At 44.8% G+C, this 25,512-nt stretch overlaps 1 protein-coding gene and 1 pseudogene across 1 annotated transcript; both read left to right on the plus strand.

Moving 5' to 3' along the window:
- Positions 1-1,645: 1,645 nt before the first annotated feature.
- On the plus strand, positions 1,646-12,123 carry LOC148394745 (uncharacterized). Its single transcript, XM_088381613.1, has 9 exons — positions 1,646-1,811; positions 1,935-2,012; positions 3,577-3,747; positions 3,871-3,948; positions 5,793-5,881; positions 11,049-11,078; positions 11,269-11,436; positions 11,549-11,625; positions 12,093-12,123. The coding sequence occupies exons 1-7, from the start codon at positions 1,665-1,667 to the stop codon at positions 11,294-11,296; spliced, it is 621 nt and encodes a 206-aa protein (XP_088237739.1). The 5' UTR covers positions 1,646-1,664; the 3' UTR covers positions 11,297-11,436; positions 11,549-11,625; positions 12,093-12,123.
- Positions 12,124-12,132: 9 nt separating this feature from the next.
- LOC148394746 (janus kinase and microtubule-interacting protein 3-like) lies at positions 12,133-20,312 on the plus strand (annotated as a pseudogene).
- Positions 20,313-25,512: the final 5,200 nt, after the last annotated feature.

Consider the following 25,512-nt stretch of genomic DNA (forward strand, 5'->3'; position numbering starts at 1 on the left):
TTGATTAAAAAAGAAAACTTGATGTAACTCTACTTTTAACTGCCGTTTCAGATAGATTTGGAATTGCATCACATCCAATTTTGCCTAGAGCGTACACGGTAAGTAACACTCGTTGTGTTTAAGGAGATTTACGTTTGTAATAGCAGAAGTGTAGCCGCGTTGCGTTGTACGTGTGAATGTTGGTCCAGGCGAAATGTTAATGTTTAATTTCATTCCTTTAGGTTCCACGGTGTTTGTTGGCTGCAAGTTTTCCACTGCAAGAAGAGGCTCATATCATTGACCAGGAGCGAGCTACAATGGTGAGTAGCCATAACATTTATGTTAAACACTTCCTATTTCATGTCTAACAGTACTTGATTTAACAAATAACCATAAATAAATACAGTGTGGGCACTGAAGTTAACATATGTGATTATACTGCCTAATCTGTCACCGAGTAGATTGTTGCAAAGTAATATAAGATCCAAAGTTGTAATTCAGAATAGTTTTCAAAAGAAGGCCATTAGAATTATATACAAGTCTGATTACCCTGAACAAGCTATTAATTAAATCACAAATTCTTCAATTCAAAGATTTTTAGATTATCAGACAAATAATGTCTAACAGTAATTGATTTAACACATCACGATAAGTAGATTGAGTGTGGGCACTCTCAAGTTAACATATGTGATTATACTGCCTAATCTGTTACAGAGTATGTTGTTGCCAAGTAATGTAGAATAGATCCAAAGTAGTAATCCAGAATAGTTTTGAAGAGGCCATTAGAATGATAAACAAATCTGATTACCTTGAACATAATAACAAGCTAAGTGTTTAATATGTCCTATGAAGTCAAAATTGGGCACCATCATGTGGTGAAATTTGGAATTGCATCACATCCAATTTTGCCTGGGAACAAACAGATTACATAAATCTTAGTTTTGAATAAGCCACTCCTTCTCAAACAAGTAAACTCTGCCCATTTTGCGCAGTAGATGTTCTGTTAATATCTAGTATTTATACAAAGTCATAATTTAAATTGCTTTCAACCTTCATTCATCGGTTCAACCAACATTACTCGCTCTTATTACCAACTTGTATTGATTTAACTAAGCGTTTAATACTTCCTATCAGGTCTCAAATCAAGATTTGGCAAAATACAATTTCAGCAAATCCAATTTTGCCAGGGAACAAAAATAGATTAAATAAACTAAATAAGTCCTCTTCCCATTAAATAAATCAGAAAAGTCTGTCTTGTAACCAGTCCTTTTCAAACAAGTAAAGTCTGCCCATTTTGTGCCGTCGATTTTGTGTTTATGCCTAGTATTTATACAAAATCATAATTTAAAGGACTTCATTCCTTCATTCACTTTGGAAATTTGGAATTGCAGCACATCAAATTTTGCCTGGGAAGAAAAGTAGATTAAATAAATTTAATAGGTCTTACTACTTCCCATTAAATAAATTAAATACGTCTTACTTGTTTCCACTCCTTTTCAAAACAGTAGTTTAAAACGAGGGCCCTTCACTCAATCTTTAACCTCAACCCCGCACGTTGTGTTGTATCTGTGAATGTTGGTTGTGGCCAAATGATAGTTTTCTTTCATTCGTTTAGGTTCCAAGAAAACTTGATGTAACTCTACTTTTAACTGCCGTTTCAGATAAGCGGGTATTACGTCGCAGTCATGTGCCGCGGATATGACGTAATTGCCGGAACCTCCGCCAAAATTCAAATCTGTTGGCGCGATGGCCGTGAGCCACTGAGCAGCGACGATTATCAACGGAAATATCTTTATTTTCTGCTTGCAACTGGACCGTCTAGAGCGTACACGGTAAGTAACACTCATTGTGTTTAAGGAGATTTACGTTTGTAATAGCAGAAGTGTAGCCGCGTTGCGTTGTACGTGTGAAAATTGGTCGAGGCGAAATGTTAATGTTTAATTTCATTCCTTTAGGTTCCACGGTGTTTGTTGGCTGCAAGTTTTCCACTGCAAGAAGAGGCTCGTATCATTGACCAGGAGCGAGCTACAATGGTGAGTAGCCATAACATTTATGTTAAACACTTCCTATTTCATGTCTAACAGTACTTGATTTAACAAATAACCATAAATAAATACAGTGTGGGCACTGAAGTTAACATATGTGATTATACTGCCTAATCTGTCACCGAGTAGATTGTTGCAAAGTAATATAAGATCCAAAGTTGTAATTCAGAATAGTTTTCAAAAGAAGGCCATTAGAATTATATACAAGTCTGATTACCCTGAACAAGCTATTAATTAAATCACAAATTCTTCAATTCAAAGATTTGGTAGATTATCAGACAAATAATGTCTAACAGTAATTGATTTAACACATCACGATAAGTAGATTGAGTGTGGGCACTCTCAAGTTAACATATGTGATTATACTGCCTAATCTGTTACAGAGTATGTTGTTGCCAAGTAATGTAGAATAGATCCAAAGTAGTAATCCAGAATAGTTTTGAAGAGGCCATTAGAATGATAAACAAATCTGATTACCTTGAACATAATAACAAGCTAAGTGTTTAATATGTCCTATGAAGTCAAAATTGGGCACCATCATGTGGTGAAATTTGGAATTGCATCACATCCAATTTTGCCTGGGAACAAACAGATTACATAAATCTTAGTTTTGAATAAGCCACTCCTTCTCAAACAAGTAAACTCTGCCCATTTTGCGCAGTAGATGTTCTGTTAATATCTAGTATTTATACAAAGTCATAATTTAAATTGCTTTCAACCTTCATTCATCGGTTCAACCAACATTACTCGCTCTTATTACCAACTTGTATTGATTTAACTAAGCGTTTAATACTTCCTATCAGGTCTCAAATCGAGATTTGGCAAAATACAATTTCAGCAAATCCAATTTTGCCAGGGAACAAAAATAGATTAAATAAACTAAATAAGTCCTCTTCCCATTAAATAAATCAGAAAAGTCGGTCTTGTAACCAGTCCTCTTCAAACAAGTAAAGTCTGCCCATTTTGTGCCGTAGATTTTGTGTCTATGCCTAGTATTTAAACAAAATCATAATTTAAACGACTTCTTTCCTTCATTCACTTTGGAAATTTGGAATTGCAGCAAATCGAATTTTGCCAGGGAACAAAAATAGATCAATTAAACTAAATAAGTCTTCTTCCCATTAAATAAATTAAAAAAGTCTGTCTTGTAACCAGTCCTTTTCAAACAAGTAAAGTCTGCCCATTTTGTGCCGTCGATTTTGTGTTAATGCCTAGTATTTATACAAAATCATAATTTAAAGGACTTCATTCCTTCATTCACTTTGGAAATTTGGAATTGCAGCACATCAAATTTTGCCTGGGAAGAAAAGTAGATTAAATAAATTTAATAAGTCTTACTACTTCCCATTAAATAAATTAAATACGTCTTACTTGTTCCCACTCCTTTTCAAAACAGTAGTTTAAAACGAGGGCCCTTCACTCAATCTTTAACCCCAACCCCGCACGTTGTGTTGTATCTGTGAATGTTGGTTGTGGCCAAATGATAGTTTTCTTTCATTCGTTTAGGTTCCAAGAAAACTTGATGTAACTCTACTTTTAACTGCCGTTTCAGATAAGCGGGTATTACGTCGCAGTCATGTGCCGTGGATATGACGTAATTGCCCGAACCTCCGCCAAAATTCAAATCTGTTGGCGCGATGGCCGTGAGCCACTGAGCAGCGACGATTATCAACAGAAATATCTTTATTTTCTGCTTGCAACTGGACCGTCTAGAGCGTACACGGTAAGTAACACTCATTGTGTTTAAGGAGATTTACGTTTGTAATAGCAGAAGTGTAGCCGCGTTGCGTTGTACGTGTGAAAATTGGTCGAGGCGAAATGTTAATGTTTAATTTCATTCCTTTAGGTTCCACGGTGTTTGTTGGCTGCAAGTTTTCCACTGCAAGAAGAGGCTCGTATCATTGACCAGGAGCGAGCTACAATGGTGAGTAGCCATAACATTTATGTTAAACACTTCCTATTTCATGTCTAACAGTACTTGATTTAACAAATAACCATAAATAAATACAGTGTGGGCACTGAAGTTAACATATGTGATTATACTGCCTAATCTGTCACCGAGTAGATTGTTGCAAAGTAATATAAGATCCAAAGTTGTAATTCAGAATAGTTTTCAAAAGAAGGCCATTAGAATTATATACAAGTCTGATTACCCTTAACATAACAACAAGCTATTAATTAAATCACAAATTCTTCAATTCAAAGATTTGGTAGATTATCAGACAAATAATGTCTAACAGTAATTGATTTAACACATCACGATAAGTAGATTGAGTGTGGGCACTCTCAAGTTAACAGATATGATTATACTGCCTAATCTGTTACAGAGTATGTTGTTGCCAAGTAATGTAGAATAGATCCAAAGTAGTAATCCAGAATAGTTTTGAAGAGGCCATTAGAATAATAAACAAATCTGATTACCTTGAACATAATAACAAGCTAAGTGTTTAATATGTCCTATGAAGTCAAAATTGGGCACCATCATGTGGTGAAATTTGGAATTGCATCACATCCAATTTTGCCTGGGAACAAACAGATTAAATAAATCTTAGTTTTGAATAAGCCACTCCTTCTCAAACAAGTAAACTCTGCCCATTTCGCGCAGTAGATGTTCTGTTAATATCTAGTATTTATACAAAGTCATAATTTAAATTGCTTTCAACCTTCATTCATCGGTTCAACCAACATTACTCGCTCTTATTACCAACTTGTATTGATTTAACTAAGCGTTTAATACTTCCTATCAGGTCTCAAGGCAAGATTTGGCAAAATACAATTTCAGCAAATCCAATTTTGCCAGGGAACAAAAATAGATTAAATAAACTAAATAAGTCTTCTTCCCATTAAATAAATCAGAAAAGTCTGTCTTGTAACCAGTCCTCTTCAAACAAGTAAAGTCTGCCCATTTTGTGCCGTAGATTTTGTGTCTATGCCTAGTATTTAAACAAAATCATAATTTAAACGACTTCTTTCCTTCATTCACTTTGGAAATTTGGAATTGCAGCAAATCGAATTTTGCCAGGGAACAAAAATAGATCAATTAAACTAAATAAGTCTTCTTCCCATTAAATAAATTAAAAAAGTCTGTCTTGTAACCAGTCCTTTTCAAACAAGTAAAGTCTGCCCATTTTGTGCCGTCGATTTTGTGTTAATGCCTAGTATTTATACAAAATCATAATTTAAAGGACTTCATTCCTTCATTCACTTTGGAAATTTGGAATTGCAGCACATCAAATTTTGCCTGGGAAGAAAAGTAGATTAAATAAATTTAATAAGTCTTACTACTTCCCATTAAATAAATTAAATACGTCTTACTTGTTCCCACTCCTTTTCAAAAAAGTAGTTTAAAACGAGGTCCCTTCACTCAACCTTTAACCCTATTTATTCACCTTCTAGGCTAAGTGTTAAAGGCTAAGTGTTAAAGGCTAAGTGTTAAAGGCTAAGTGTTAGAGGCTAAGTGCCAGAGGCTAGGCGCCAGAGGCGAGTTTTTGTGGGCTGAAGTTTTAGTGGGGTTAGTGTGAATACAATCCAAAAGAATACAACAGAATACAATACAATAGAATATAATACATAGATTAAATTCAATAGCTCTTACTACTTCCCATTAAATAAATTAAATACGTCTTACTTGTTCCCAATCCTTTTCAAAAAAGTAGTTTAAAACGAGGGCCCTTCACTCAACCTTTAACCTCAACCCCGCACGTCACATTGTGTTGTATCTGTGAATGTTGGTTGTGGCCAAATGATAGTTTTCTTTCATTCGTTTAGGTTCCACGGTGTTTGTTGGCTATGTTTTCCACTGTCAGAAGGATGAAAATACAAAGTACAACGCTTGGACGTGGGCGAAGACGTCACCGGTGAGTCCTTCCTTCCTATTTATTTACCTTCTAGATGCTAGAGGCTAAGTGTTAGAGGCTAAGTGTTAGAGGCTAAGTGTTAAACACAATACGAACAACACAACGATACTGCACTGAACAACACGATACCGCACTGAGAAACACGATACCGCACTGAACAACACGATACCGCACTGAACAACACCATGCCGCACTGAACACCATGCCACACTGAACAACACCATCCCGCACTGAACAACACCATGCCGCACTAAACAAAACCATGCCGCACTGAACAACACCATGCCTCACTGAACGACACCATGCCGCACTGAAAGACACCATGCCGCACTGAACGACACCATGCCGCACTGAAAGACACCATCCCGCACTGAACACCATGCCGCACTGAACAACACCATCCTGCACTGAACAACACCATCCCGCACTGAACAACACCATGCCGCACTGAACAACATTATGCCGCACTGAACATTATGCCGCACTGAACAACACCATCCCGCACTGAACAACACCATGCCGCACTGAACAACATTATGCCGCACTGAACAACATTATGCCGCACTGAACAACACCATGCCGCACTGAACAACACCATGCCGCACTGAACAACACCATGCCGCACTGAACAACATTATAACGCACTGAACAACACCATCCCGCACTGAACAACACCATGCCGCACTAAACAACATTATGCCGCACTGAACAACATTATGCCGAAATGAACAACACCATGCCGCACTGAACAACACCATGCCGCACTGAACAACACCATCCTGCACTGAACAACACCATCCCGCACTGAACAACACCATGCCGCACTGAACAACACCATGCCGCAATGAACAACACCATCCCGCACTGAACAACATTATGCCGCACTGAACAACATTATGCCGCACTGAACAACATTATGCCGCACTGAACAACATTATGCCGCACTGAACAACATTATGCCGCACTGAACAACACCATGCCGCACTGAACAACACCATGCCGCACTGAACAACACCATGCCGCACTGAACAACACGATCCCGCATTGAACAACACCATGCCGCACTGAAAAACACCATGCCGCAATGAACAACACCATCCCGCACTGAACAACATTATGCCGCACTGAACAACATTATGCCGCACTGAACAACATTATGCCGCACTGAACAACACCATGCCGCACTGAACAACACCATCCTGCACTGAACAACACCATCCTGCACTGAACAACACCATGCCGCACTGAACAACATTATGGCGCACTGAACAACATTATGCCGCACTGAACAACACCATGCCGCACTGAACAACACCATGCCGCACTGAACAACACCATGCCGCAATGAACAACACCATCCCGCACTGAACAACACCATGCCGCACTGAGCAACACCATGCCGCACTGAACAACACCATCCTGCACTGAACAACACCATGCCGCACTGAACAACACCATTCCGCACTGAACAACACCATGCCGCACTGAACAACATTACGCCGCACTGAACAACACCATGCCGCACTGAACAACACCATGCCGCACTGAACAACACCATGCTGCACTGAACAACATTATGCTGCACTGAACAACACGATCCTGCATTGAACAACACCATGCCGCACTGAACAACACCATCCTGCACTGAACAACACCATCCTGCACTGAACAACACCACCCCGCACTGAACAACACGATCCCGCATTGAACACCATCCCGCACTGAACAACACCATGCCGCACTGAACAACACCATTCCGCACTGAACAACACCATGCCGCACTGAACAACACCATGCCGCACTGAACAACACCATGCCGCACTGAACAACACCATGCCGCACTGAACAACATTATGCCGCACTGAACAACACCATGCCGCACTGAACAACACCATCCCGCACTGAACAACACCATGCCGCATTGAACAACACCATGCCGCACTGAACAACACCATCCTGCACTGAACAACACCATCCCGCACTAAACAACACCATGCCGCACTGAACAACATTATGGCGCACTGGACAACATTATGCCGCACTGAACAACACCATGCCGCACTGAACAACACCATGCCGCACTGAACAACACCATGCCGCACTGAACAACACCATGCCGCACTGAACAACATTATGCCGCACTGAACAACACCATGCCGCACTGAACAACACCATGCCGCACTGAACAACACGATCCCGCATTGAACAACACCATCCTGCACTGAACAACACCATGCCGCACTGAACAACACCATGCCGCACTGAACAACACCATTCCGCACTGAACAACACCATGCCGCACTGAACGACACCATCCTGCACTGAACAACACCATCCCGCACTGAACAACACCATGCCGCATTAAACAACACCATGCCGCACTGAACAACACCATCCTGCACTGAACAACACCATGCCGCACTGAACAACACCATGCCGCACTGAACAACACCATGCCGCACTGAACAACATTATGCCGCACTGAACAACATTATGCCGCACTAAACAACATTATGTCGCACTGAACAACACCATGCCGCACTGAACAACACCATGCTGCACTGAACAACATTATGCCGCACTGAACAACACGATCCCGCATTGAACAACACCATCCCGCAGTGAACAACACCATGCCGCATTGAACAACACCATGCCGCACTGAACAACACCATGCTGCACTGAACAACATTATGCTGCACTGAACAACACGATCCTGCATTGAACAACACCATGCCGCACTGAACAACACCATCCTGCACTGAACAACACCATGCCGCACTGAACAACACCATGCCGCACTGAACAACATTATGCCGCACTGAAAAACACCATGCCGCACTGAACAACACCATCCCGCACTGAACAACACCATGCCGCATTGAACAACACCATGCCGCACTGAACAACACCATGCTGCACTGAACAACATTATGCTGCACTGAACAACACGATCCTGCATTGAACAACACCATGCCGCACTGAACAACACCATCCTGCACTGAACAACACCATCCTGCACTGAACAACACCACCCCGCACTGAACAACACGATCCCGCATTGAACAACACCATCCCGCACTGAACAACACCATGCCGCACTGAACAACACCATTCCGCACTGAACAACACCATGCCGCACTGAACAACACCATGCCGCACTGAACAACACCATGCCGCACTGAACAACAACATGCCGCACTGAACAACATTATGCCGCACTGAACAACACCATGCCGCACTGAACAACACCATCCCGCACTGAACAACACCATGCCGCATTGAACAACACCATGCCGCACTGAACAACACCATCCTGCACTGAACAACACCATCCCGCACTAAACAACACCATGCCGCACTGAACAACATTATGGCGCACTGGACAACATTATGCCGCACTGAACAACACCATGCCGCACTGAACAACACCATGCCGCACTGAACAACACCATGCCGCACTGAACAACACCATGCCGCACTGAACAACATTATGCCGCACTGAACAACACCATGCCGCACTGAACAACACCATGCCGCACTGAACAACACGATCCCGCATTGAACAACACCATCCTGCACTGAACAACACCATGCCGCACTGAACAACACCATGCCGCACTGAACAACACCATTCCGCACTGAACAACACCATGCCGCACTGAACAACACCATCCTGCACTGAACAACACCATCCCGCACTGAACAACACCATGCCGCATTGAACAACACCATGCCGCACTGAACAACACCATCCCGCACTGAACAACACCATGCCGCACTGAACAACACCATGCCGCACTGAACAACACCATGCCGCACTGAACAACATTATGCCGCACTGAACAACATTATGCCGCACTAAACAACATTATGTCGCACTGAACAACACCATGCCGCACTGAACAACACCATGCTGCACTGAACATTATGCCGCACTGAACAACACGATCCCGCATTGAACAACACCATCCCGCAGTGAACAACACCATGCAGCATTGAACAACACCATGCCGCACTGAACAACACCATGCTGCACTGAACAACATTATGCTGCACTGAACAACACGATCCTGCATTGAACAACACCATGCCGCACTGAACAACACCATCCTGCACTGAACAACACCTGTCCACACTGAACAACACCATGCCGCACTGAACAACATTATGCCGCACTGAACAACACCATGCCGCACTGAACAACACCATGCCGCACTGAACAACACCATGCCGCACTGAACAACACCATGCCGCAATGAACAACACCATCCCGCACTGAACAACACCATGCCGCATTGAACAACACCATGCCGCACTGAACAACACCATCCCGCACTGAACAACACCACCCCGCACTGAACAACACGATCCCGCATTGAACAACACCATCCCGGACTGAACAACACCATGCCGCACTGAACAACACCATTCCGCACTGAACAACACCATGCCGCACTGAACAACACCATGCCGCACTGAACAACACCATGCCGCACTGAACAACACCATGCCGCACTGAACAACATTATGCCGCACTGAACAACACCATGCCGCACTGAACAACACCATCCCGCACTGAACAACACCATGCCGCATTGAACAACACCATGCCGCACTGAACAACACCATCCTGCACTGAACAACACCATCCCGCACTGAACAACACCATGCCGCACTGAACAACATTATGGCGCACTGAACAACATTATGCCGCACTGAACAACACCATGCCGCACTGAACAACACCATGCCGCACTGAACAACACCATGCCGCACTGAACAACATTATGCCGCACTGAACAACATTATGCCGCACTGAACAACACCATGCCGCACTGAACAACACCATGCCGCACTGAACAACACCATGCCGCACTGAACAACACGACGTCGCACTGAACAACACGACGCCGCACAGAACAACACGACGCCGCACAGAATAACACAATACCGCACAGAACAACACAATACCGCACAAACAGTTTTAGATAATATTACGTCGCAGTCATGTGACGCGGACATGACGTCAATAGGCGGAACTCACGGCAAAATTATAATCCGTGGGCGTGGCTTGCAACAGGAAGTAGGAAAGCGGCAGTTCTGGCAAACAAGACACAGCTGTTAGTAACACGATGACTAACAAGGCAAATATTTTTGTTTTCAGCTTGCAACTTGACCGTCTAGAGCGTACAAGGTAATTACAACTGTTTTTTTTTAGCCCTGAAAAGCGAGGGAGTGTGGCGTTTGGGAGGAATGTCGAACTCGGCGTCTGCTTCCAGCCACAGACGCCAAATTTCGACGATTATTTCGACTGGTCAACGGTTGTAAATTATTGCGTTGACTAAAAACTTTATTTAACTCTACTCTTAACTTTGCCGTTTCAGATATGCGGGTATTACACCGCGGAAATGACGTCAATAGGCTGAACTCTCGCCAAAATTCAAATCTGTGGGCGCAATGGCCTTGAGCGAGACACCGGATACAAACACGACGATTATCAACAGAAATATCTTTATTTTCCGCTTGCAAGTGGACCGTCTAGAGCGTACACGGTAAGTACAACTCATTGTGTTTAAAAAGATTTACGTTTGTGTAGTTTGCGTTGCGTTGTATCTGTGAATGTTGGTTGAGGCTAAATGTTAATGTTTAATTTCATTCCTTTAGGTTCCACGGTGTTTGTTGGCTGTATGTTTTCCACTGCAAGAAGAGGCTCGTATCATTGACCAGCAGGAGCTACAATGGTGAGTACCCCTTTCGTCTTCCATTTATGATAAACACTTCCTATTTCATGTCTAACAGTACTCGATTTAACAAATAACCATAAATAAATACAGTGTGGGCAGTCACGTTAACATATGTGATTATCCTGCCTAATATGTTTATCACAAATATGTCACTAATCACTAATATGTTTATTTGTTTATCACAACACCTTTGGACCTTCAGCAATCGATTATTTACCTTCATCTACATAGAGACAGAACGATGGTGTCTTAAACATCTCATTCATTTCACCAAATAACTTCACGCAGGTGGATAACGGCCGTCTCGGTCACGCTATGTTGCGTGATGCAGTTTTGAAGAACCAAATGCATTTATTCAATGAATAAGTCAAGCTAGTTCTATGTTTATGATGTTGTAAGTTACGGTACCGATTGAAGTTGAGTTCGAAGCCAGTGGAAAACAGCGCTGCGTTTGTGCTCTCCAGGTACAAATGTTGTGATCTCTGACTGACGACCGGGCGAGACTCGAGTAAGAGATGTCCAAACGAGCTCCGGCAGGGCGGGCCAAGGCGGAGCGAACGGACGCCCTTCAGGCCGCCAATGACGAGCTGAGAACCAAACTGATGGACGTCCAGTTAGAACTTCAGCAGGAGAAGAACAAGGTGAAAACCTCAACAGACAGACACTGCCTGCCTCCCTGCCTGCCTCCCTGCCTGCCTCCCTGCCTGCCTCCCTCCCTCCCAGTTTTCCCGATGTAGATTAGACATGCGTGTGCCATGACTGTGTCAGCCTACATCAACAAATGCACCGAGGACGTCAGCACCACTAAGAATATCATCACCCGGGGCAACCAACGACCCTGGATGACTGAGGAGGTACGTCAAACGCTACGAGCGCGGAACTCTGCCTTCAAGTCTGGCGACAAGGAGACACTGAGGACAGCGAGAGCCAACTTGAACCGTGCCATCAGGATAGCGAAGCGAGACCGCAGTCGAAAATTTCAGGATCGTTTCCACGACGTCAAAAACATCAGGAGTATGTGGCAAGGCATACGGGCGATTACAGACTACAACTCACCCTCCCCCCCCCCGGTGGGTGTAGTTGATGCTGACTTTCTAAATGGTCTAAATAACTTCTTTGGGAGGTTCGAGGCACTAAACGGCACTCCAGCAGTTAAAACTGTCCCCCATCAGGAAGAGGAGGTACTCTGCCTTGACTCCGCCGATGTGTTGAAGACCCTGAGGAGAGTCAACCCCTGTAAGGCCCCTGGCCCCGACAACATTCCTGGGCGTGTGTTCAGGGAATGTGCAAGTCATCTGGCTGGGGTCATCACAGACATTTTTAACACCTCGCTGGGCCAAGCCACAGTGCCGGCGTGCTTTAAGACTGCCTCCATCATTCCGGTGCCGAAGAAACCTCAAATCACCTCATTTAATGATTACCGGCCTGTTGCACTGACTCCGGTTATGATGAAGTGCTTCGAAAGGCTGCTTAAAGGTCACATCGTTTCCAGACTCCCCCTATTATTTGACCCGTTCCAGTTTGCCGACCGGCAAAACCGCTCCACTCAGGACGCCATCTCCTCCGTTCTTCACCTGAGCCTGGCTCACCTGGAGGAGAAGAACACCCATGTGCGGAGGCTGTTCCTGGACTTCAGCTCAGCGTTTAACACCATCATCCCACAGCATCTGGTAGGAAAATTGGAACACCTGGGCTTCAACACCCCCCTTCGCAACTGGCTGCTAGACTTCCTCACCAACAGACCTCAGTCAGTCCGGGTCGGACAGAACACCTCTGATGTCATCACCCTCAGCACAGGCTCCCTTCAGGGCTGCGTCCTGAGCCCCCTGCTGTGCACCCTGATGACACACGACTGCGTCCTCAGGTTCACCACCAATCACATCGTGAAGTCAGCAGACGACACAACGGTGGTGGGGCTCATCAGAGACAACAACGACCTGGACTACAGAGAGGAGGTGGAGCAGCTGGTGGGCTGGTGCAGAGAAAACAGCCTGATCCTGAATGAGGAGAAGATGAAGGAGATCATCGTCGACTTCAGGAAAAAACAGCCTCACCACGCTCCACTGATCATCAACAGCTCAGCTGTGGAGGTGGTCAGCACCACCAAATTCCTGGGGGTCCACATCACAGAAGACCTCACCTGGACTATGAACACTACGGCACTGGTCAAGAGGGCACAGAAGCGCTTGTACTTCCTGCGGAGGATGAGGAGAGCCCACCTGCCCCCACCCATCATGAGGACGTTCTACAGGAGCACCATAGAGAGCATTCTGACAAGCTGTCTCTCTGTGTGGTGTGGAGGCTGCACCGCCTCCGATTGGAAGAACGTGAGGAGAGTGGTGAGGACAGCAGAGAGGATCATAGGGGCTCCTCTTCCCTCCATTCAGGACATTTCATCTCAGCGCTGCATGTCCCGTGCCCGTAACATCATCAATGACCCATCACACCCCCACCATGGACTGTTCTCCCTGCTGCCCTCTGGGAAGAGGTTTGCAGCATCCGCTGCAGGTCCACCAGGTTCTGCAACAGCTTTTTCCCTGCTGTCATCAGACTGTTGAACACTAGAACTGTTGAGCTCTAAACTGAACTCTGCATCACACATTCACAGAACTGTACTTTATGACACTACGGACCTCTATCTTGCACTATCTCGCACTACCAACTTTACTGAACTTGTATAAACCCTTTAAATAGAAGTTTAATACATGGTTTAGCATTCCTCTGCACACTCTTGAATACTGTTTTGCCTACTTGCACTATTGCATAATTATCACTGCTGCACTTTATACTTATTTTTAATATATATATATATATATATATATAGTATATATGTATATATATATTTTCATAGGATATGTTACTTCTATTCAACTGCAATATCACTACTTTGTTGTAAGACGTATGCAACGGAATTTCGTTTTGTATGCACCATGTGCAGACAAGATGACAATAAAGTTTGTCTAAGTCTAAGTCATGTCAGGTCAGCTGTCTGGAGAGAGAGAGAAGTCAGGACCTGCGGGCGGAGCACCACCGTGCCACCGCCGCCATGACGGAACTCAAAAGCAAACTCCATGAGGAGAAGCAGAAAGAGTTAGCCATTACCAGGGAGACATTACTGCGGCAGCATGAAATGGAGCTGATGAGAGTGATCAAAATCAAAGATGGAGAGATCCAGCGACTGAATGCCTTGGTCCTCAGCCTGAGGGACGGCTCCATGGACAAGGTGATCCGCTCTATCCGTGTCTGACTATCCGCACGCCACGTCGGGCTTCGATGCGGCCGCTACCGTATTGTGTAGCTTGTCCCCAGTAAGCGTCGCGGCGCTCCGTTGCGGTCTCAACGGCCCGGTGTGGCGCAATGTCTGCTCAGGTGAGGAGGGGGGGGCGCTTTGCTGGCGGAGGTGGAGGAGACGCGGCGGTGTCGGGAGACCGAGCGGTGTCGCCTCCACCAGGAGCGCGGAAGAAGCCCTGGCAGCGGCCCAGCAGGCCTGGCAGTCCCGAGCGGCCGAGCTCCGATCGGCTCATCACCAGCATCGGGAGGAGCTGAGCCGAACCAAGAGAGACTGCGAGAGGGAGATCCGCCGACTGGTAGGACTGATCAGATGCGCGGTGCGTGGCTATGTTCCCAATTTCGTTGTATACCTGCAGTGCAATGACACCTAAGGCATTCTATTCTATTCTATTTCACAAGAAGAAAATGTCCGGTTGCTCGCTTCGCTTTTGTCACAGCAAAGGTGTTCTAGTCGATTCAAGAAAAAAATTGGCCGGTTGCTCTCTTTGTTTTTGTCACAATTCTGGCAAATGAGTTTGCCCGCCTGCCTGAGCGCTCCCCGTTTGTACATCCAGACGGATGAGATCAAGCTGAAAGACAGAGCGGTTAGTGTTTTGGATGAAGCCCTGGGGCCGGCCACGTCCACCGCCTTCAGCTGCAGACTCAGGCTGCCGAGCAGCAGATCGCTGCCCTGAGGGATTCCCAAAGGGCGGGCCTAAACTACCCTGGAAGTGGGGTCAACGCCGCTACTAGCAATCCTCTTCATTGCGTAAGCCACCTCATCACACACTTGCAGTACGCATGACTTAGTTCGTTGCTGGAGGAAGGTAGCACAAAAACAGTTTTGAACTTTGAACGAGTGCTTGTGTGTGTGTGTTGCGGGGCGTTTTCAGTCTCAGGAGGATCGGGACACGCGACGGTTTCATCTGAAAATCGCTGAGCTCAGCGCAGTCATCAGGAAACTGGAGGATCGAAACGCCCTGCTTTCTGAAGAGCGCAATGAACTGGTAATTTATTGACGGCACGCTTGAAGGTTTGCGCTACGTTTGATGCGCGCCATCCAGCGAGGCACCCATTGCGCTTGCTTATTAGTTGAGCGGCGCAGCGAGTCGGTTGCCTGGTAGATGTCTTTTATTGGGAGCCAAAGCCACGATTCCGTTCAAACCGATGCAAAAGGAATGGATACGTTCTGGCCCGCGTGTTGTGCGTCTTTCACATCCCGCACTTCATGCTTGCAGCTAAAGCGACTGAGAGAAACAGAAAGCCAGTTTCTGCCACTCCTGTACAAAAACAAACGCCTGAGCAGGAAGAATGAAGAACTCTCGCTGGTGCTGTGTCGCCTTGAAAACAAAGTGCGCTTTGTCACCCAGGAGAACGAGGAGATGGCAAGCTTGGTAAGTCGACGCGGACAACGGCGGCGTGCCAACAGAGTCCACTGCATTTGTGTTCCACAGAGAAGGCCTAGTTCGCTCAATGACCTGGACCGCGGTTGCGGCCAGCAGGACGGTGAAATGGAGTTCCTTCAAGTTGTGGAGCAGCGGCACATCATCGACGACTTGTCCAAGGTCTTCAGGCAGGCGACTCGGTGCACGTACGGCAGCGCCGCGCTCGCTCGCTGTCGCCAGGAAACCTTTTCCGTCCAAAGCTTGGCCGGCGGCCGCCATCCAAAAAATTGGCCCCTTAAATTCCGACCTTTCAAGCAGGAGCATTGTGCGCACGCGTTTGAACACGCTTTAGACTTGTTTTGCCGTTTTCAGCAGCTCAAAGCTCCCGTTTTGTCAGCGCCTTTGCCACTCGCTGTGCGCTGAAAACGACGGACTTGCCCGGCTGCTCAGCCCGTCAACCATGAGCCGCGAGCGCGACGTCATTGTCCGTAGGCAGCTAGTGGCAAAATGCACCCTGTTAGAGTTGCGCTCGCTCCAACTTATTTTGCAAGAACCACACGGGAGACAAGTAAGTTCTTTTGGACACCTGCAGGTGGAGAGTCCATTCGTTGTACGAATGAAGTCTGACTCTCGGCTCCTGCACGAGCATTTTAATTAAGAGAAACAGGGTGGGTGTAAGAGTGGATTGAATAGAGGAAGCCCTTGACCTCTAGTCAAAACATAGCAAGGGGTGTTTTACGACTTTGTGTAGGAAGGGATAAGCGATAGGGATAAATAAGGGATAAATAATATTATTTATTACAGGTCGCAGTCAAAGTCAAAGCAACACAATGATACGATAAAGATAATCTGGAAAACCCTGACACACCCTGTAGTTGTCACTTTTGGAAAAGACGAGCGTCCCTCCAATCATCGCCGGTGACGTGTTTTTCAGGCTCTGGAGACAGGAGCTCATGTCAGAAATGTCATTGTGAGTCGCGTTTGTTTCTGCGCCGGAGCCGTTCGTTCCCTTTGCATCCAAAGAATCTCAAAGGCGGATTATTTGTGTCGACAGGAGAGAGATTTGCTGCTACGATACCGACGTCGAGAATCTCTGAGGAGGAACAAAGCGTGAGGTCCTGCAAGGTGAGTCTGTTTGTTTGCGGCTGCTTGGTGTTGCGCAAGATGAAATGGCCTTTTTCTCGCTATCGTTCCTCTCGTCGATTCATCGTGAGGTGTCGCTTCAGTTTGTTCAGAGAGATGTGTTGGTGGACTCGGACGGATCGTCCTTGTCTTTTCACACCGACAGAACCCCCGACACGGAACCCGAAGAGGTAGCCCGCCATTTCTGCCAGCGTATTGACACCAAACATTCCTCTTCAGCCTGGAATCGGACTCGTCTTTGCGTCGCGGGTGCTTTGTCGCCGGTCTGACTGATTCTGGTACTAGTGCTGTGTTGCATTGGTGTGTGCATGAAGAGGCGGAGCTTCGCTACCGCCAGCTGACGCAAGAATATCAAGCGCTGCAACGAGCCTACGCTCTGCTAGCCCAGACCAGCGAAAGGGGACTACGACGCCGAGAAGGAGATCAAGGTGGCGCCCCTTCCCGCAACCCCCGGCCGGGTCGCAGCCTCCCCGTTCTCACCCAGCCTCGGGTGTTCTCTGGTCTGAAAGGAGGAGGAGGAGCCTCCCTCCTCCTCCTTTCAGACCAGAGAAAAGCTGATGGTAGAAATGGGTCACTATCAAAGCAGAGTAGCAGATCTGGAGTCAGCGCTGAAGCAACAAGGACAGGTAAGCTCATCAATGAGCACACCTTTTTCTCAGACAAAATAGCTACATTCTTCAGTCACTCATCCGTCTGGCATTACTGGACCAACCCCCCCCCCCCCCCCCCCCCCGAACGTGGCTGGGAAAATGCGGAGAAAAGCAAATGTCATTTTCCAGTCAACCAAAGAATTTGTGGATGAAAATGACACAACATTCCAAAGCTGTCCACGCGTTTGTCTCTTCTAGAATGTCAAGTGGGTGGAGGAGAAGCAGCTGCTGCGTCAGAGCAATCAGCAGTTGGCCGAAAAGGTGACGGAAAGAAATGCGCTGGGCGGAGTCGCTTGGCGTCACACCTGTCGGGAAGCCCCGCAGATGAGGTCTGACTGTCTTTTCAGGTCAGGCGGATGGAGGCGGAAGAAGCGCGTCTGAAAGAGCACATCCAGGATATCCGAGACCAAAACGAACTGCTTGAGTTCCGCATCCTGGAGCTGGAGGTGCCTTTCAGGAGAGGGAGTGGCGCTCCCCCGTCTTGAAGTTTCTGCAAGTCCGTTTCCCAGACGGCCTCAGCCCTTTGCAGATCTACTGCGAGGCCGAGGGCGTGAGCGTACGTAAGGCGTCCCTCGCAACCCTAACCTTAACCCGAGGTCCCAGAACACCTTACATTGCTCCTTGCGCCTTTCCCCCGGACATCGTCATCAGTGATCTGATGAAGAAGCTGGACATCCTGGGCTATAACGCCGTAAGTGTATGTCGAACTCCTTATGTTCGCACTCCACGAGACTCGGCGGCTCAAATGTGACTTTTGGAAGGCTTTGCGCTGAAAGAAGCTTGTTGACGCTGTGCCTTTGGGCTCTTGCAGAATCTCACCAACGAGGAGCAGGTGGTCGTGATTCACGCCAGGACCCTTCTCACCCTAGCCGAGAAGGTAACGCGCACGTCCACGCACGCTCTCGCATTCTGCTTATGTGACAGCAGCCTTTCCTCAGTGGTTAGAATACATCAAAGTGACCAAGTCAGCACTTCAACAGAAGATGTTGGACATTGAAAGTGAGAAGGTAGACAGACACGCGACATCAGCCAAGGGGAACTCCGGCAATGTGCCCCAACAATTCTGACCTTGAGCTGTGCTAGGATATGTTCTGCAAGCAGAAGGGCTACCTGGATGAAGAGTTGGACTTCAGGAAGTGTTCCATGGACCAGGCTCATAAGGTAAGCCGCCCTCAAATCTCCCGCCGGACCACTGATGGACGAGGATTGCGGCCCAGAGGATCCTGGAGCTGGAGGCCATGTTGTACGAGGCGCTACCGCAGCGGGACTGCCCCGCCACGGACGGCGAAAAAGCCAGCCACGCTGGCGTGAATGACGTGCTGACGGCGGATCAGAGAGAAGAGCTTAGGAGCGCCGTGGACCAATGGAAGCGAGCCCTGATGTGCGAGTTGAGGGAGCGCGACGCTTGCATCCTCCAAGAGAGAATGGATCTGCTGCACAGCGCGCAACAGGTAAGGGCCCAAAGCCAGCCCGGCACTTACTTGCACGCTTACTGGCTTTTGAATGCCACTTTCCATTTGTCCGTCCTAGAGGAACAAAGAGCTGAAAGAATTCATCGAAGCTCAGAAGAGACAAATCAAACAATTGGAGGAGAAGTTTCTGTTTCTCTTTCTATTCTTCTCCTTGGCCTTCATTCTGTGGCCCTAACACCAGCTGGTGAGTGAGCTCCAGCGGCACCGCAGTCGACACCTCCGATACACTGCCAGCCGGTCTCAGACGTTGGCAGACGCTCCGATGCCAACGTATACCCCCCGCCACGGTGACAGAGGCACCGCGTCACACCGGCGCTCATCCAATCAGAAGGCAGGAAAAGCAAATTCACATGCAGGGCACTTTTGAACCAGAAGAGAGCGCCACAAAAAACGGTTGTTGCCCCAAACGCGCACTAAAAAGGGTCAGAATAACAAGAGTCCCACTGGCCAGCCGGGGCCACCCGTCCAGCTGTTTCTTCAGGGGGGAAAAAAATTGGAGTCACCGGTGAGTACATTTTGCATTTAGCTCTGCTTTTCTGCTTCTGTCTTCAAGTGTGTGGCATCCTGCGATCAAAGAGTCAGCCAACCCCAAAGCGGTTGACCTCAACGTCCCACCACCATGCCTACCAGAGCAGGTGACGTGATGCTTTGGACATCCTTCCGTCTCAGATGCCCAAAAGTACTCTTTGCCACATCTGCGGCAATACGGTGTCTTTTCAAAGGTGCAAATAAATCCAGCGTGGGCGGAACACGCACGTCTTCGGTTTTTCCCGCTTTGTTTGTGTGACAGCTGTTGTGAAAATTTTATACAAATAAAGTTGTATAGTACAGGTTTGGCCAAGCCGCAACTCCCGAACCGCATGCGGCTCTTTTATGTTCATATCAACATTTGTGTGTGTGTGTGTGTGTGTGGGGGGGGGGGGGGGGGGGGTTGTGCGTGTTGGCTTCACTTGAGTTCAATTTGGTATTTTGGTCAAAAGCGCATGTGGTGAAATTCCACAAAGTAGGATGGGCAAACACATTTCTTTAAACTATGAGTGTCAATTGGGCTCTCGAAATGGCAGGGAAAAGATGCACAGCAAAACAAAAATACGTAGATGAACACAGGACGTTTTAATCAGAGTGGGAAAGTTTCTATTTTTTGTTGAACGTGATGGCAAACCATTCTGCCTGATATGTCAGACCTCAGCGCATTTCAAAGATTCAAATCTTCAGCGCCATGCACTTCAGCTCACTCCATGCTAACGTTGATCAGGCGTCGAACCCGCATCATCATGCTTAAGAGGTGGCCATGCTAACCAGTGCGCCATTATGTCAACGCATAATAACTAAGTCTACTGGTCAAAACAGCGGTTACTATATGACGTCGCTACGTCGTGGTCACGTGACGCAGACAAGACGTCAATGGACGTGGGCAGAGTTAACTTGTTTAAAAGGGAGTAGGCAGAAGAAATATTTAATTTATTTAAATCTATTTTGAGTGCACACCATTATGCCAATGCATAACAACTGTAAATCTACTAAACAAAACAGCGGTTGCTATATGACATCTGCCACGTCGTGGTCACGTGACATACGTGACGTCGATGGGCGTAACTTTCGCCGGAATTCAAATCCGCGGGGAGAGTTAACTTGTTTAAAAGAGAGTGGGCAGAAGAATTATTTAATTTATTTAAATCTATTTGGTGTGTGCGCCATTATGTCAATGCATAACAACTGTAAGTCTACTAAACAAAACAGCGGTTGCTATTTGACGTCTGCCACGTCGTGGTCACGTGACGCGGACGTGACGTCGACGCCTACTTTACATCCCACCGATCACAGGACTCCTCGGCTGCATAACCGTGCCCCCTTCCCAACCAATCGGATTTGCTATACGCGAAAACGACGCCAATGGAAAGAGCTTCCGCCCAAATTTAAATCCGTGGGCGTGGCTCGCAGCAGGAAGTAGGAAAATGGCGGCGATGTTGACAAAGACACAGCGGATGGTAACATACGACTAACAAGAGAAATATTTTTATTTTCTGCTTGCAACTGGACCCTCCAGAGCGTACACGGTAAGTACAACTCATCGTTTTTAAAAAGAAGTACTTTTGTTGCCCTGAAAAGCGAGTGAGCGTGGCGTTTGTGGGGGACGTCGAATTTCGACGATTCTTTCTGGTCAACGGTTGTAAATGATTGTGTTGATTAAAAAAGAAAACTTGATGTAACTCTACTTTTAACTGCCGTTTCAGATAGATTTGGAATTGCATCACATCCAATTTTGCCTAGAGCGTACACGGTAAGTAACACTCGTTGTGTTTAAGGAGATTTACGTTTGTAATAGCAGAAGTGTAGCCGCGTTGCGTTGTACGTGTGAATGTTGGTCCGGGCGAAATGTTAATGTTTAATTTCATTCCTTTAGGTTCCACGGTGTTTGTTGGCTGCAAGTTTTCCACTGCAAGAAGAGGCTCATATCATTGACCAGGAGCGAGCTACAATGGTGAGTAGCCATAACATTTATGTTAAACACTTCCTATTTCATGTCTAACAGTACTTGATTTAACAAATAACCATAAATAAATACAGTGTGGGCACTGAAGTTAACATATGTGATTATACTGCCTAATCTGTCACCGAGTAGATTGTTGCAAAGTAATATAAGATCCAAAGTTGTAATTCAGAATAGTTTTCAAAAGAAGGCCATTAGAATTATATACAAGTCTGATTACCCCGAACAAGCTATTAATTAAATCACAAATTCTTCAATTCAAAGATTTGGTAGATTATCAGACAAATAATGTCTAACAGTAATTGATTTAACACATCACGATAAGTAGATTGAGTGTGGGCACTCTCAAGTTAACCTATGTGATTATACTGCCTAATCTGTTACAGAGTATGTTGTTGCCAAGTAATGTAGAATAGATCCAAAGTAGTAATCCAGAATAGTTTTGAAGAGGCCATTAGAATGATAAACAAATCTGATTACCTTGAACATAATAACAAGCTAAGTGTTTAATATGTCCTATGAAGTCAAAATTGGGCACCATCATGTGGTGAAATTTGGAATTGCATCACATCCAATTTTGCCTGGGAACAAACAGATTACATAAATCTTAGTTTTGAATAAGCCACTCCTTCTCAAACAAGTAAACTCTGCCCATTTTGCGCAGTAGATGTTCTGTTAATATCTAGTATTTATACAAAGTCATAATTTAAATTGCTTTCAACCTTCATTCATCGGTTCAACCAACATTACTCGCTCTTCTTACCAACTTGTATTGATTTAACTAAGCGTTTAATACTTCCTATCAGGTCTCAAATCGAGATTTGGCAAAATACAATTTCAGCAAATCCAATTTTGCCAGGGAACAAAAATAGATTAAATAAACTAAATAAGTCCTCTTCCCATTAAATAAATCAGAAAAGTCTGTCTTGTAACCAGTCCTCTTCAAACAAGTAAAGTCTGCCCATTTTGTGCCGTAGATTTTGTGTCTATGCCTAGTATTTAAACAAAATCATAATTTAAACGACTTCTTTCCTTCATTCACTTTGGAAATTTGGAATTGCAGCAAATCGAATTTTGGCAGGGAACAAAAATAGATCAATTAAACTAAATAAGTCTTCTTCCCATTAAATAAATTAAAAAAGTCTGTCTTGTAACCAGTCCTTTTCAAACAAGTAAAGTCTGCCCATTTTGTGCCGTCGATTTTGTGTTAATGCCTAGTATTTATACAAAATCATAATTTAAAGGACTTCATTCCTTCATTCACTTTGGAAATTTGGAATTGCAGCACATCAAATTTTGCCTGGGAAGAAAAGTAGATTAAATAAATTTAATAAGTCTTACTACTTCCCATTAAATAAATTAAATACGTCTTACTTGTTCCCACTCCTTTTCAAAACAGTAGTTTAAAACGAGGGCCCTTCACTCAATCTTTAACCTCAACCCCGCACGTTGTGTTGTATCTGTGAATGTTGGTTGTGGCCAAATGATAGTTTTCTTTCATTCGTTTAGGTTCCAAGAAAACTTGATGTAACTCTACTTTTAACTGCCGTTTCAGATAAGCGGGTATTACGTCGCAGTCAAATGCCGCGGATATGACGTAATTGCCCGAACCTCCGCCAAAATTCAAATCTGTTGGCGCGATGGCCGTGAGCCACTGAGCAGCGACGATTATCAACAGAAATATCTTTATTTTCTGCTTGCAACTGGACCGTCTAGAGCGTACACGGTAAGTAACACTCATTGTGTTTAAGGAGATTTACGTTTGTAATAGCAGAAGTGTAGCCGCGTTGCGTTGTACGTGTGAAAATTGGTCGAGGCGAAATGTTAATGTTTAATTTCATTCCTTTAGGTTCCACGGTGTTTGTTGGCTGCAAGTTTTCCACTGCAAGAAGAGGCTCGTATCATTGACCAGGAGCGAGCTACAATGGTGAGTAGCCATAACATTTATGTTAAACACTTCCTATTTCATGTCTAACAGTACTTGATTTAACAAATAACCATAAATAAATACAGTGTGGGCACTGAAGTTAACATATGTGATTATACTGCCTAATCTGTCACGGAGTAGATTGTTGCAAAGTAATATAAGATCCAAAGTTGTAATTCAGAATAGTTTTCAAAAGAAGGCCATTAGAATAATATACAAGTCTGATTACCCTGAACAAGCTATTAATTAAATCACAAATTCTTCAATTCAAAGATTTGGTAGATTATCAGACAAATAATGTCTAACAGTAATTGATTTAACACATCACGATAAGTAGATTGAGTGTGGGCACTCTCAAGTTAACATATGTGATTATACTGCCTAATCTGTTACAGAGTATGTTGTTGCCAAGTAATGTAGAATAGATCCAAAGTAGTAATCCAGAATAGTTTTGAAGAGGCCATTAGAATAATAAACAAATCTGATTACCTTGAACATAATAACAAGCTAAGTGTTTAATATGTCCTATGAAGTCAAAATTGGGCACCATCATGTGGTGAAATTTGGATTTGCATCACATCCAATTTTGCCTGGGAACAAACAGATTAAATAAATCTTAGTTTTGAATAAGCCACTCCTTCTCAAACAAGTAAACTCTGCCCATTTCGCGCAGTAGATGTTCTGTTAATATCTAGTATTTATACAAAGTCATAATTTAAATTGCTTTCAACCTTCATTCATCGGTTCAACCAACATTACTCGCTCTTATTACCAACTTGTATTGATTTAACTAAGCGTTTAATACTTCCTATCAGGTCTCAAGGCAAGATTTGGCAAAATACAATTTCAGCAAATCCAATTTTGCCAGGGAACAAAAATAGATTAAATAAACTAAATAAGTCTTCTTCCCATTAAATAAATCAGAAAAGTCTGTCTTGTAACCAGTCCTCTTCAAACAAGTAAAGTCTGCCCATTTTGTGCCGTAGATTTTGTGTCTATGCCTAGTATTTAAACAAAATCATAATTTAAACGACTTCTTTCCTTCATTCACTTTGGAAATTTGGAATTGCAGCAAATCGAATTTTGGCAGGGAACAAAAATAGATCAATTAAACTAAATAAGTCTTCTTCCCATTAAATAAATTAAAAAAGTCTGTCTTGTAACCAGTCCTTTTCAAACAAGTAAAGTCTGCCCATTTTGTGCCGTCGATTTTGTGTTAATGCCTAGTATTTATACAAAATCATAATTTAAAGGACTTCATTCCTTCATTCACTTTGGAAATTTGGAATTGCAGCACATCAAATTTTGCCTGGGAAGAAAAGTAGATTAAATAAATTTAATAAGTCTTACTACTTCCCATTAAATAAATTAAATACGTCTTACTTGTTCCCACTCCTTTTCAAAACAGTAGTTTAAAACGAGGGCCCTTCACTCAATCTTTAACCCCAACCCCGCACGTTGTGTTGTATCTGTGAATGTTGGTTGTGGTCAAATGATAGTTTTCTTTCATTCGTTTAGGTTCCAAGAAAACTTGATGTAACTCTAC

The sequence above is a fragment of the Syngnathus floridae genome, chromosome 7, assembly GCF_059516105.1.
Source record: "Syngnathus floridae isolate MCC-2025c chromosome 7, RoL_Sflo_1.0, whole genome shotgun sequence".
In the NCBI taxonomy this organism is placed as follows: Eukaryota; Metazoa; Chordata; class Actinopteri; order Syngnathiformes; family Syngnathidae; genus Syngnathus; species Syngnathus floridae.

Coding starts and splice junctions, on each gene's coding strand:
- LOC148394745 (XM_088381613.1), top strand. CDS start 1,665: ATGTGCCGCGGATATGACGTAATTGCCGGAACCTCCGCCAAAATTCAA. Junction 5,882..11,048: donor CGTGGGCGAAGACGTCACCG/GTGAGTCCTTCC, acceptor TTTTGTTTTCAG/CTTGCAACTTGACCGTCTAG. Junction 11,079..11,268: donor GACCGTCTAGAGCGTACAAG/GTAATTACAACT, acceptor TTGCCGTTTCAG/ATATGCGGGTATTACACCGC.